The following is a 13,551-nucleotide window of genomic DNA, read 5'->3' as shown; positions in this document are numbered from 1 at the left end:
GCACTGGAGAGGGCAGGGCCCTAGAGTGTGTGTATGGGGGTGACGCAGGGGGGCTCCTGCAGCCTCTCACCTGGGAGGCCGTGGTCCCGGCTGCGCTGCATGTTCAGGGCAGGCAGGTCCAGCCCGATCCTCATGATCTGCTCAAACAGCCGCTCCCGGATCTCATCCACCACGATTTGGTTCTGGCGATTCAGCTTGGCAGGGGTGGCCATGAGGCCCCGGAGGATGGGGTCAATGCCACCTGGGACAAGAAGAGCAAGACTTGGCGAAGGGTCTGGCTCTGTATCTAGAGCTCAGACTGGAGTCAGGGATACTTCCCAGGTGCAGTTGGGGGATTGCAGAAGGATGGGCATGTGCAGCTCCTGGTGCCAAGGTGGCCCCAGTGGGCAGGTCTTCACCAGGGAATCAAGGTCTCAAGGGATAATGCCATTCAGACTTGCGAGTTGGGATGCACCCAGGCATCCTGGGTCACTAGAAGAAGCCAGATCCCTATGAGCCACCCTACCCTTTATTATTATATCTGGAAGCAGTCAGGTGAACAGAGGCTGGGAAGTCAGATAGGATCCCCAAAGATGGAGGGCAGAGTATATCTCCTGTCCTAGCTCCCTGCAGCCAAGCCCACCCCCACCATATCCTCAGCTGCCAGCCCACCATCTCCTGGCCTAGGTCCTGCTCACCTTCCAGCACTACCCTCCAGGAAGCAAAAAAGACCTTGCTGAGTGGCACTCGGGGGTTGGGCCCCATGGGCTGGTACCGGTTATCCAGGCGGAACATGAAAGGTTGGATGAGGGTGTGACCATAGCGGAAGGCATTGGTGAAGACATTGGCAATTCGAGGGTCCACTGAGTCATTGTAGCCTTTGTAGCGTGGCAGGTACTTCCTCAGGGCCTGTGGTCCCAGCACCAGGGGCAGGTAATCCCGGTAAGTGATGATCTAAAAAAAAGTCACACTCAGAGTGGCCTCTCTACTCTACCCTCTCTGCAGAGTCTCTACCAGAGCTTCTGGTTTGGGGAGCCCCTCCCTTGTCTATGGCCAGGGTGGTCTCCCACAGCACTGGATCTGGGTCCAACTGAGTGGCTCCTGAGTGGGGGCTTCAAAACAGAGCTCTACTGCTTACCTACTGTGTGACCTTGGGCCAGTTATTAACCTCTCTGAGCCCCTGTTACTCAAATGTAAATTAAGGATAATTATGTTGCCCTCTGACTTAAAGGATTAAATAACAAAGGGCTTTGTTAGTCAATAGTTCCTTTGCCCTTGAGTTATTAATGTTTTATTTCTCCTAATTTATAAGCTCCTGAGGGCCAGGTTTGTAGCTTATTTCTCTTGAAATTACTCAGTGCCCAGCAAACATCTGGTTCACAGTAAAGTTCAATATGTGTTTGTGTAAATCCCTACCAGTGCTGTTGTGGACTGAAGGGGGAGGGGGAGGAAGGGAAGGGGGGGATCATCATGGTGGGGGGCACTTGTGGAGAGACGCACTGGGTGTTATATGGAAACCAATTTAACAACAAACTATTTTAAAAAGGAAAAGAAAAAAGACCTTTAAATAAATAAATATTTTTAAAAATTAAAAAAAATAGTAAAAAAAAAATATGTGTTTGTGGAGGCAGGGGAGGCATAAAAGAAAAGAGCCACCCTTGATTATTTCACCCAGTGAAGAGAGAAGATATGGAACAGTTTCACTGTAGATTCTGGAGTCTGGAATTTTCTGCAATGAATCTCACTTAAATTCTTGGTGCAAAGCAAAACACGTACCCTCAGCACCTGCAACTCTCTCCCCCTCTGGAGTCTGAGAGTATTAAAAAGGTGTATGTGCATATGTACGCAGGTGTGTGTGTGTGTGTGTGTGTGTGTGTGTGTGTGTGTGTGTGTGTTTATGTCTTGGGGAGAGAATGGGGATGCTGAAGTATCAAAAGTTAGGAGAGAAAATCAGGAACATTTCCCAGGGGTAAACAAAGGTGAGGAGATTGGGTGAGCTATGATAGAGCCAAAAGAAGAGGTGAGTGGGTGAAAGAGCCAGGAGACCAGGAGAAGAGGAAAGAGGTATTTATTGACCAGCTGCTATGCGCCAGGCACTTTACACCCACCCCATTTAACTCTCCCCAAACCATCCCAATGGACAGGAAAGAAGAAAAAGGGAGCAAACCTAGGAAAGCAGGGATGGAAGGCAAGTAACCCTTGTCAGGCACTCAGTGTCTCCAGGTGTTTACATATCATTTAATCTTTACAGCGTCATGGTTGGATATGCTGAAATTCAGGAGAGTTCACTTGCTCAAGGTCACACAGCCAGGATGTGGCAGAGGCACATCTGCATCCCAAGCCCGCCCCATCCCTGGCATCATCAATGCTCAGGACTGCCTACCTGGACCATGGCTCCCACGATCTTGCGAGCTTCCTGGTAGAGTCTCTCTCCATCCCAGCGTGGGTTCAGGCGCTTGAGTTCTGTGGCCAGCCGGTTGTGCTCCCGCAAAAAGAGTGTGTGCATGGAGGTGAGCTCAGGCATTTCACTTGAGCGGGTGTCCCCTTGGGGAAGCAAAAGCTACTGTCATTCCTAAGGTCCCATCAGAAAGGACTTGCTCCACAGAGACTCTACTCAGCCATGATATGAAACCCAGACTTCCTATCCATCCATCTTTCCACACCATGCTCAGTTTATACCTCCTCCAGGAGGTTCCCCTTTGATGTCCTGGTCCACCATGATGAATTCGTTCTCTGTTTGGGGGCACTGCTGCTTGGAGATGTTCATTCAATAGGCATCAGATCTGACACATGACTTCCACCTTCTAATGCCCGAGACTGGGAGCTCCTTGAAGATGAGGACCAAGGCTTGTTCCTTTTGGTATCTGACCCTCCACCCAACTCATACATAGACACATGGAGTTTAACACAGTGCCTTCTACAAAGTAGGAAATCCATAAACGCTGCTTAGTCGACTTATTCTCTTGATTCAAGCTAGACCAAAGAGTAGCATGCATGTTAGCACTCCTTACTTCCATGCCCATGTCAGACATAGCTAATAATCACAGCACTCTCTCCTGTTAAATTGGATGCAACCTCAGAATCCTTCACAACACAAGACTCTAGAAAGCCACTAACCACCTGACCAGAGTTACCATCCTCGCCCTTTCTACATGCTAACTTGCAGCCTGCTCAGGCTCCAAAGAACGGGGTGGGGTGGGGGTGGATTTTTATAGTCCACATCTGAGACTGTTCAAAAAAAAAAAAAAAACCAAGTGAGACCCCTGGTCCCCCTGGTCCCCCTGGTCCTCCCCAACCCTTCTCTGGAAGGGCCAGAGAGTTAGGACCAGGCCCTTTTAGCAAGACACTGGATTCAGTCTTTATCAGCTCTAGTGGCTGGTGGGAAAGAAATTCTTTGGGAGCAGCTTTATCATCCCATGCGCTGCCAGAAGTCACGATGATCCAGGCCCAGGACATGTGGCTCAACGCCAGGATGGAGGTAGCCCTTGCTCGATGAGGAGTGCTGCTCTTCCCTCACTAGCCCAGAAAAGTCTACATGGGAGCCGACCTTGATCCCCCTCCCCAGGACCCAGCAAGGGGAGAGATCATAGGGAGGCCAGAGGGAAGGGCCTCAGGACCCTTTTGGATCCACTATTGGATTTACATTAAAAAACACTGGAAGTTTCTGGGCATGGGCACCATTACTGGACCAGTCATATCCCCAGGGCTTTCACGTATTTAAATTTAAAGTCTCACCCTCTCTAATTACAAGGAATCAAGATGGCAGGAGATGATGCTCTGGAGCAGCATTGTCCCACAGAACTCTCTGAATTGATGAAAATGTCCCACATCTGTGCTACCCTATATGGGAACCACTAGCCTATGAGTGTATTGAACACTCAAAATGTGACTAGTGCAGCAGAGGAGCTGGATTTTAATTTTAAGTTAATTTAACTTAATTTTAATTAACTTAAATGTAAATGCAAATAGCCACATGTGGCTACTGGTTACCATAGCTGATGATGCAGTTCTAGAGAGTGAGGGTCCCTAGGGACTCAACTCTCTGGCAGAGTCCAGAGGGAAAAGGAGAGATGGAGAAAGGGATGGACAGATGGAAAAGAGGCTCCTCAGCCATCCCTGGGTCTCCTTCTTAGGTCTGTTTTCTGTTGATTTTGGTTTGGGGTGGGGGTTGGTTTGCTTTTTGGTTTGCCTTTCTGTTCCATCGAACTTGTTACCAAGGCAACTGAATTACTATCATGAAGTTGGTGAGTACAGAGTCTCTGTCAATGCAACCTCACAAGCTGCTCGCAAACAGGGCCCCCCTTTGGCCCCAGCAGGGAGCACCCACACATGCTGCCCCAAGTTCCTGCTCAAGGCTGACCTGCCAGGAAGCAGGGGATGCGTGCTGAGCGGTTGGTGAGGAGGCAGGGGTCATCATGCAGGTTGTCAAAGGGCAGCAGGGCACGGCCATTGTCACTGAAGCGGGTGTTGACGGCCAGCAGCCCTAGCTGGTTGGTCAGGTTTCGAAGCTTAGTGGCCACAGAGTCCTCACTGCCATACACCATGCTGGCATCCACAAAGGAGGTGAGCGCATTGATCTGGTTGCGAATGGTGATGTTGCTCTCCGTGCAGGCTGGGAAGGAGCGGAAGAAGGGGATGCAGTCACGCTGGTTCTTGATGCGGGGGTCATTTGGTGGGATCTGTGACACACAGACAGACCCTGCTCACCAAGGGCAGGGACAGAGTGGCTCTCCCCCCTGGTCACCTCCCACCCCAAGGCCTTGGTCCCACCTCCAAAGCAACCTGGAACCCAGGACCAGAGGGGATGACCCAGATACCACCACAGGGGTTCCTCAGGACTTCTGGCCCCTTCAGCCGGTCCTCTCAAGGCCCACAGACGATCCCCGCCTGAGGTTGCACCCGCAGAGGGCTTCTGAGCTGAGGGGCAATGACCAGGACTCTGGAATGGGGGATGTGCACCCAGGAGGAGGGCCAGCCAGTCCTCACCTTAACTTTCTCTCCTTCCTTCTCTCCTCCAGTCTGTCCCTCCCTCCCCTCTCCTCTGGATGATGTCTCTACAGGCAGTTGGCCTCCTCTTCCTTTTTCTTTCCTGTCCCACCCCTTCCGCCCCCTTCCCCATCCTTTTCCTGTCTTTCCCTCTGGCCCCTGCCTATCTCTTCTCTCTCCTCTCCCTCTCTGCCATTCTCCTTCCTTTCTCTCCTATCCCACCCACCTCCAGCCCTCGGGCAGTGGACAGCCCAGGTTCTGTGCAATGTGCCACGATGGGCGAAGGTGCCCCTCTCTGGTCAGAGGGGGACTGAACGGGGCACCTACACGAACCGACACGCGGAGGTGGGAGGGAGGCGGGAAGGTACTCCCCCGGGGGAGGCGGAGGGGAGTGGGAGCAGGGCCAGCCTGACTCAGGAGCTGGGGAAGGGACTTGGCACAGAGGGAAGTGGCCGCCTGCAGGAGTGATGCCCCCTGTCCCCACCGGGCAGGCAGCGGCGGGGCAGGAAGAAGGGAGCACCTTGAGCGGGAAGCAGGGCGGCTCTTGCTCGCAGCTGGTTTCGCAGTTGACATTAGAGATGAAGGACGCCAGGGCGCCCGGATCCGGGCTCAAGTCGAGGTCGTGGTCGATCAGCTGGCCCCACTGCATGAACAGCAGCGAGCGCTCCTGGTCCGGGGTCAGCTGCTCCGTGGGGAAGCGCACGATGGCGTTGGAGACGGCGCGCGCCTGCGAGACACCGAAAGTCAGGGGCAGCCTGGGCGCGCCTCTGGGCCCAGCCTCGCCTCCTCTGTCGGCCGGCGCTCACCAGGGGGACCGGGAAGCCGCCGCGCTTGACCCCGGGCGTCCAGCCGAAGGGCAGCGAGACGCCGTCCTCGTACTCGGCCGGCAGCCAGCGCGCGAAGGCGCGGTTGGAGGCCCCCAGCGTGGGACTGCGTCTGCAGGGATCAGACGGGGCGCTGACACGACGCGGCGCGGCGGGCCGGTGGGGGACCGGGATGAGGCCCGCGTCGCCCGTCCGCCCCAGGCCGCCCCCGGTCGGCCGCACCTGTTGTTGCACTGCCCGGTGATGGTGCGGTACTTGTCGTTCTCCGGGCACGTCACCCCCACGTCCTGGTAGGCGCAGCCGCTGGACTTGGACAGCAGATTCAGCTGCGCGGGCGTCAGCACGTCTGGGACCGGGGAAAGAGGGGTGTGGGAGCTGAGTCCTCCCCGCTTTCCTATCCTAAGCTGGGGAGCCTTCACTGGAGGCATGGAGAGGAGACTCTGATGTGCCTGAGCCTCCCCGGAAGTCGGGGGTGGGGGGGGGGGGCGCGGGAGATGCCTGAGGTCACCAGTGGAGCAGGAGACTGGGGTTGTAGGGGCAACAGTACCGGTGATGTTGAAGGGCCCTCGCCTGTACAGAGGCCGCAGCTTCCCCGCCAGCAGGCTTAGGGCCACGTGCAGGTAGTCAGCAGCCCTCACAGCTGTCCTGGTGGCTGCCACCGGCTGCTTGAAGAAGGACAGGAGATCCATGGGGCTGGCCAAGCCACTGCGAAGCCGCTGCTTGATGCTGCTTGCAGAAGGGAGAAGTGAGGCCAGAGAAGGTGGGGGCAGAGACACTCAGCAAGGCCCACAGGACAGTGGAGACAGACCCACAGAGAGGAAGCTTTCTCTTTATAAACAGACTAGGACCTGGGTATCCAGACAGAGGCAAGGCCATGAGGAGTGATGTTCTCAAACCCAAAGACACAAAGACAGACAGACAGAGGGTCCCATTCCCACCCACGAAGTCCCTGTGTTAAGTTCCTTCTCTGAAAGACCTGGGGCAGCCTTGCCCAGAGCTGGGAGGTGCCCAGCAACCCACCTCTCCCGCTGCTGCTTGTAGGCCATGTCCACTAGCCGCTTGGCTTCCTCCATGCAGGTCAGCACCACCGAGGTCTCCACTGCCTCCGGGACGGCTGTCCAGAACAGGAGTCACAAAGTCAGGAATGGGCCCCAGAACCAGGGTGGCCTGCACCAAGAAAAGGGATCCTTGGGACTCACAACCACCCCCAACACACCACTTTTTCCCTTCTTTCTGCCTCGTTACCTGGACCGGCACCCTCAGAGGGCTGGGGCACAGCCAGGATGGCCAGGAGCCCTGCCAGGGCCAGCAGCAGCTTCATCTCTGCAACAAGACCCCAAGCCCAGTAAGTCCAAGGCCCACAGGGCCTTTGGGAGAAGAGAGCCCCACCACCCTCTCCTCCCTGCCCTTCCCTCCCACCTTCATACCTCAGGCCAACCTCAATGAGTCCTACCTATCTCCTCAAGGGAGGGGTTCACAGCAGGCCTCTTTAGCTAGCTTCAGTCTCTCAACCCCTCAGGACCTCACCTCTGAAGTTCACCTGGCATTGGCCATGCCCTTCAGCTCAATCTAAGCATTTATGTCCTCCAGGCTTGGGGGAGGGGGTGGAGCAGACAAAACCCCGCCCCTGAAGACTAAAGGCTCTCTCCTCCCCCCACTGGCGCTGGGGTGCCCAGATGGTGATCCCTCATGTGGGAGAGAGGGATAGGAAAGGAGAGACCAGAACTGTGCCCAGCCTTTGAACTGTGTCCACCCCAGAGTTTCTCAGCTCCCATTGTGTGCCTAGACAAGTGTTGTCCCCTGGTGTGCAGGCAGTTAACCCCCCTCCAAAATTCTGTTTAAACTTAGTATCCAGGGATCCTTGGAAAGGGACAAAAGTTAGGAACCAACGGCCTATGGAACTATGAGAAATAGTGACCCTAGAGGAGGAGGAAGGTGTAAGGGACTCTTGGAATAATGATCTGATCAGCCTTGGGGGGTTGCCCCCACCCCCAACAGTATGCTGGCCCTTGGCAGCACCCCCCATTCTTAGCAAAGGCTAAAGGGACAGGAAATCTGGCTGGAGACCGTTGGATTTCACAGGAAAGCCTGGGGGCTACAGGCTCAGGACCAAGGTAACTTCCTCTATCCCTCTCCTCCTCCCCTTTCTCACTGGCTCTGGGGAGGGGGCTATCTTCAGCACTCTGGCCACCTGCTCCTCGATTTCAGGAGCCAGGAAAGAGCAGAGTTGGATGTGGTTAGTGGTCAGGTGACACAGCCCAGGGCCTCTCTGGGATGAGATCAGTGCAGTTAAGAGGACTGGGGCTAAACTTGAGGATCGTTCTGAAATAGAAGGGGGGAGAATGTCTGCCCTGAAAAACGCTGGCAAAGCAGCTGCCATTCTCAGGCAGGACAAGTACCCTATAACTAATGGCTATTTGTCCATCTCCCTGGGCCCTTGTCAGGTTCCCCTGTCCTGTTTGGTCTAGCCACGCCTCCTACGCTGGCCACCTTCCTGTCCTCACTCTTGTCTTCTTTTTTTATTTAATAGTTTATTTTCAAATTGGTTTCCATATAACACCCAGTTCTTCTCCCCACAAGTGCCCCCCCACCATGACCATCACCCCCTTTTCTCCCTCCCCCTTCCCCTTCAGTCCATGGTTCGTTTTCAGTATTCAATGGTCTCTCATGATTTGTGTCCCTCACTCTCCCCGGCTCTCTTTCCCCCTTCCTCTCCCTATGGTCCTCTGTTAGGTTTCCCCTATTAGACCTATGATGGACCTCACTCTTGTCTTCTATGCCCAGACCACATCTTGGCCAAGGAACAAGGGACAGCAACACATCCAAAAACACCTTCCTGGTATGCCCACAGATCCTGTCACTTGTGGGAAGTGGAGCCTAGTGGAACCCTTGAAGGAGGAAAACATTCTTCCAGCCTGGCTCTGCCAGCGACTTGCTACGTGTGAACTTGGGCAAGTGGCTCCTGTGAATCAGGTTCTAGAATTTTATACTTTTGAAAATACTCTTTTTAAATGTTTATTTTTTATTGAGGGAGAAAGAAAGCACAAGCGGAGAGGGAAAGAGAAGGAGACACAGAATCTGAAGCAGGCTCCAGGCTCTGAGCTGTCAGCACAGCGCCCGATGAGGGGCTTGAACTCATGAATGGTGAGATCCTGACCTGAACCAAAGTCTGACGCCAACCAACTGAGCCACCCAGGTGCCCCCAAAATACGTTTTTGATCCTATAAGTAATATATATCCATTCATGAAAACTTAGAGAACACGAGCAAAAATAAAAATAAGTCAAAATCACTTATAATCAAGTGAGGTTATGGGTAAATTTTTTCTTTCCAGGCTTGTCATTTTTCATACAAAAAAGCAGGAAGGAAATAACTTTTCAGAATTTCACTATAACCGCATTTAACAATTTGATATTCTATATATAGATATAATATGCATTTTTTTTTATTCTGGAGAGAGAGAGAACAGGGAAGAAGGGCAGAGGGAGAGAGAATTTTAAGCAGGTTCCACACTTAGCATGGAGTCAGACACCCAACCAACTGAGCCACCCAGGTACCCCTAGATAGAATATGTATTTTAAAAGCTGATAAGAACATACTCTAAATTTTGTTTTACAACCCAGTTTTAGTACTTAACAATTTAGCCTGGATGTCTCTCTATGTCAATAAATGTAGACTTAGTTCACTTGTATGTCTGCATAATATTTTGTATGAAGTACTACGATTTATTCACTAATCCCCTCTTGTTAGATACTTGGGTTGTTTCCTGTTTCCAGTGCTGTAAGCAGTAGTAGGGTCAACATCCGTGAGGCTAATCTGTAGTCTTATCTTCAAGTATTTCCTTAGGCAAGAAGTCCTAGAAGTAAAAATGATGCATATTCGTGTATCAACATTTTTAAGGCTTTAAAAAAAACCTGTCAAATGCCCTCATGAAGATTGCACCTCACCCTCCCACTAGCCACACCTGGGCACACCTGCTCCCCATTGCCCTCATCAACTCTGACAATTAGTGTCCTTTTCCTTCCCTCCACTCCCCTGCAGGGGAATTGCCAAGGCTCAAGAGGACAGCTCAGATGAGAAAGATGGAGCTCAGTGAAGGAAGTGACTGTGTCAAAGGCAGCAGTGTGGCACAGCTCAGAATGATCTAGCTGTCGGGTCTCCAGACCTCCACACCAGCACTCTTCACCCAACGGCCTCTGCATACTCATTCCTGACCTTTCTTTCAGGCCTTTATTCAACAAGTATTTACTGAGTCCTAGTATGTGCTGCCTGCCCTGTGCTGGCCACTGGGCGTCCCCTGCTGAGCGCAGTGCAGGCTTTGTCCTCAAGGGGCGCACAGGAGAATACGGTGGCGAAAGCCTTGTGTGGCGTTCTTTGAGCATCAAAGAGTAGCACTTGGACCAATGTGGTACTTACAAAAGATTTCTTGAGGAGTTGGTGCTTGAGACTATCTTGAAGAATGTTTAGAAGTTGACTCAGTTGGGGCGCCTGGGTGGCTCAGTCAGTTGAGTGCCCAACTTCGGCTCAGGTCATGATCTCACCGTTTGTGGATTCAAGCCCTGTGCTGGGCTCTGTGCTGACAGCTCAAAGCCTGGAGCCTGCTTTGGATTCTGTGTCTCCCTCTCTCTGCTCCTCCCTGCTCATGCTCTGTCTCTGTCTCTCTCTCAAAATAAATAAATAAATAAATAAATAAATAAAAAGAATTAAAAAAGAAAAAAAAGAACAGGACCAAGTAGACACAGGAAGGAAGAGCATGCTGGGCCCAGAGGATGACATAGCAAAGGCCTTGACACCAGTGGGCGTCATTTAGATAGTTCTCACATGGGTGCAGGGAGGAGGCAGGGTGAGCATGGTAAGACAGGTAGGACCCTGGAACCTAACACACTCGCTACCTATTGAGATGTCCTGATGGCCCCAGGGAGCCAGAAGGGCTGCAAATGGCACAGAATGACATTTAAGAAAGCTTACTCAGTAGAGTGGAGGGTGCCCTGGGGAGGCAGGCCCAGAGGCTAAAAGGGCAGGAAGCAATTGCAGTGATTGACTGGGGTTGACAGGCCAGCCCTGCTTTCTCACAGGTGTCAACAAGACAATAAATGCTTGAAAAGCTAAAGCATTTTTCAGAGCCTGGAGCCTGCTTCAGACCCTGTGTCTCCTTTGCTCCCTACCTCTCCCCCACTCACGCTCTGTCTCTGTTTCTCAAAAATAAATAAACATTGAAAAAAAATTTTTTTAAAGGTGGAGACACCTGGGTTGCTCAGTCAGTTAAGTATCCGACTTCAGCTCAGGTCATGATCTCACAGTTTGTGAGTTTGAGCCCCGCATCAGACTCTGTGCTGACAGTTCAGAGTCCAAAGCCTGCTTTGGATTCTGTATCTCCTTCTCTCTCTGCCCCTCCTCTGCTCATGTTCATGCTCTGTCTCTCAAAAATAAACATTGAAAGAAAATTAAAAAAAAAAAAAAGAAAAAGAATAAGGCCATTTCAAAGAATGATGTTAAAAATGCCCTTCCCTCTCTACTGCTGTGGCGGTGGGAGAATTCTCAAGATGTACAATCCTCAAACCACCTGCCTTTGGCTCAGGGCTGGATGGTGGGCTTGCATTTACCTGCAGGGGCTTGAGATGCTCCTTGACTTTATGTTTCCAACCACTGAATAATGATACAACCAGGCTAACCGCAAGATGGCCCAGTCTGTACCTCTGTTGAACCCTCATGTAGGTCTAGTTTGTCTGCCGCAGGCATATCTGAGGCCCAAAGGGCTTCTCAGCATGCAAAGTAACCAGCAGAAGGACATACCTGTGGGAGGAGATACTCCAAACAAGCCTAGTCCCTTAAATTATCCCCAGTTCCCATCCCGGGGGTGGCCTCTGGAGGGCGCTGCGGCAACTGCTCCAATCTCAAGACTATAGTGCTGGGAGGAAGTCTCCCCACCCCCTCCCCACATATGCCCCCCTCTTCTCCCCACTTACCTTCCCAAACACCCCCACCCTAGGGTAAAGTCCAACTGCCTGTGGGATAACGGGCCCTCTGCTACTGCTTGCAAAACCGTGCGCTCTTTCTTAACGCTGCTGAGGAAACAGTTCAGTTGGGATTACCGCCAGATTTCCTGTGTGCGTGTGGTTGGATAGAAGGAAGCTATGGAAGCTGGGCCGAGCGGGGGACAAGGACCCGCCAGACACAGCAACTGCACCGGCCCAAAGACCTTCTTTTCTTGCTCTTTCAGTTTCTAAAAATTACTTTTGAATTGTGGACACACTGTGAGTAAAAGTAAAATGGCACAAATCCTGTGAAAGCTCCCTTTAGACTAGGTCCCTAATTCCAGTCTCCTTCCTCCATTCCTCACACAACCTGTTGCCATTTTTGTGTTTGTCCATCCAAGCCTTTTGCGTTACATTCATATACGTATATGGGTCTCTCGGAAACATTCGTTGTCCTTTATTTTTCCACAAACGCTAGCACCCTAAACATTTTGTTGGGCAGTGTGCTTCTCTCCCTCAACAGGACACCTTGCAGATCTACCGTGCATGCACTACTTAGAAAAGTGTCTCACTGCATGTTTCACATACATTTTTTGGTGAAGTTATTCCCATTATGCGACCTCTCCTCTCTTGATGGAAGCTGACATTTCCCCATTTTTTCACAATTAAAAACAATGCAGCAAGAAGTCTCTGTACACACACACACACACACACACACACACACACACCTTGTCCTCCAGGGTAAAGATTGAGAAGTGAGCCACAGGTTTCGTGCATTTAAATTTTTTAATAAATACATATTACCAAACAGTCCTCCAGACTTATCAAAAGTCTCAAGGGCAAAGACTGAAATCACATTATTCGTTCAATTTTTATTTCTTTAGATAATAGCCAGCACGTTTTTATTTGAACTAACTCTTCTGTAAATGTTCTGTGTTTGGTGTTGTCCATTTTTCTATGGGATTGTCATTGTTTTATTGATTTGCAAAAGTTACTGTATATTCTGAATAATACTAATCTGTTGGCTGTTACGTATATTGTTAATATTTTCCAGCCTGTCACTTTTCATTTATGGCTTTTATAGGATCAATTAAAAAATTTTTTAATGTTTATTTATTTTTGAGAGAGACAGAGCATGAATGAGAGAGGGACAGAGAGAGACACACACACACACAGAATCTGAAGCAGGCTCCAGGCTCTGAGCTGTCAGCACAGAGCCCCACACAGGGTTTGAACTCCCAAACTGCAAGATCGTGACTTAAATGGAAGTTGGACACTTAACCGACTGAGCCACTCAGGCACTCCAATAGGGTCATTTTTATGAAGTGGTCAAATTTATCAATCTTTTCCTTTATGAATTTTCCTTTTCAGACTTGCTTAAAATGATCTTCCCTTTTTCAAGATCATAAACATATTCTCCCATATATTCTTCTAATACCTTCATATTTTGATTTTTCACATTTAGATCACTCAAACATCTGGAATTTTTTTGTGAATAGTGTAAGTGAACAATGCAAGAGTGGGCCACCTTTATTTATTTCCAAATGGATAACCAGTTGTCCCAATGCTTTCTGTGGTTTCTCTGCTGAAATGAGATACTGCTTTTCTCACTTAACATAAATGTGTGTGTTTTTCTAGAATATTCTATTCTACTGAATTACTAGTCTACTGATTCCTATGTAAATATCTTATCATAGCAATTTCCATAACTTTTAAATATGTTTTGATTTCCATTAAGATAAACTCTCCTTCCTCATTCTTCTTTTTCAAAGGAATCTTCAGCATTCT

At 50.6% G+C, this 13,551-nt stretch overlaps 1 protein-coding gene across 1 annotated transcript in view; it reads right to left on the bottom strand.

Moving 5' to 3' along the window:
• Nucleotides 1-7,330, bottom strand: part of MPO (myeloperoxidase) — a 9,697-nt gene extending 2,367 nt beyond the window's left edge. Inside the window, exons 1-11 of the mRNA XM_029928012.1 lie at nt 7,243-7,330; nt 7,035-7,112; nt 6,810-6,903; nt 6,337-6,515; nt 6,012-6,135; nt 5,772-5,901; nt 5,486-5,692; nt 4,340-4,658; nt 2,363-2,523; nt 678-933; nt 71-241 (exon numbers count right to left, since the gene is read on the bottom strand). Coding sequence (XP_029783872.1) covers nt 71-241; nt 678-933; nt 2,363-2,523; nt 4,340-4,658; nt 5,486-5,692; nt 5,772-5,901; nt 6,012-6,135; nt 6,337-6,515; nt 6,810-6,903; nt 7,035-7,110 — 1,717 coding nt within the window. The 5' untranslated portion in view covers nt 7,111-7,112; nt 7,243-7,330. The remainder of the gene's footprint in view (nt 1-70; nt 242-677; nt 934-2,362; nt 2,524-4,339; nt 4,659-5,485; nt 5,693-5,771; nt 5,902-6,011; nt 6,136-6,336; nt 6,516-6,809; nt 6,904-7,034; nt 7,113-7,242) is intronic.
• Between the last annotated feature and the right edge of the window lie 6,221 nt (nt 7,331-13,551).

Source organism: Suricata suricatta, chromosome 17 (assembly GCF_006229205.1).
Source record: "Suricata suricatta isolate VVHF042 chromosome 17, meerkat_22Aug2017_6uvM2_HiC, whole genome shotgun sequence".
Lineage (NCBI taxonomy): Eukaryota > Metazoa > Chordata > Mammalia > Carnivora > Herpestidae > Suricata > Suricata suricatta.
This window is presented reverse-complemented; position numbering and strand designations above follow the sequence as displayed.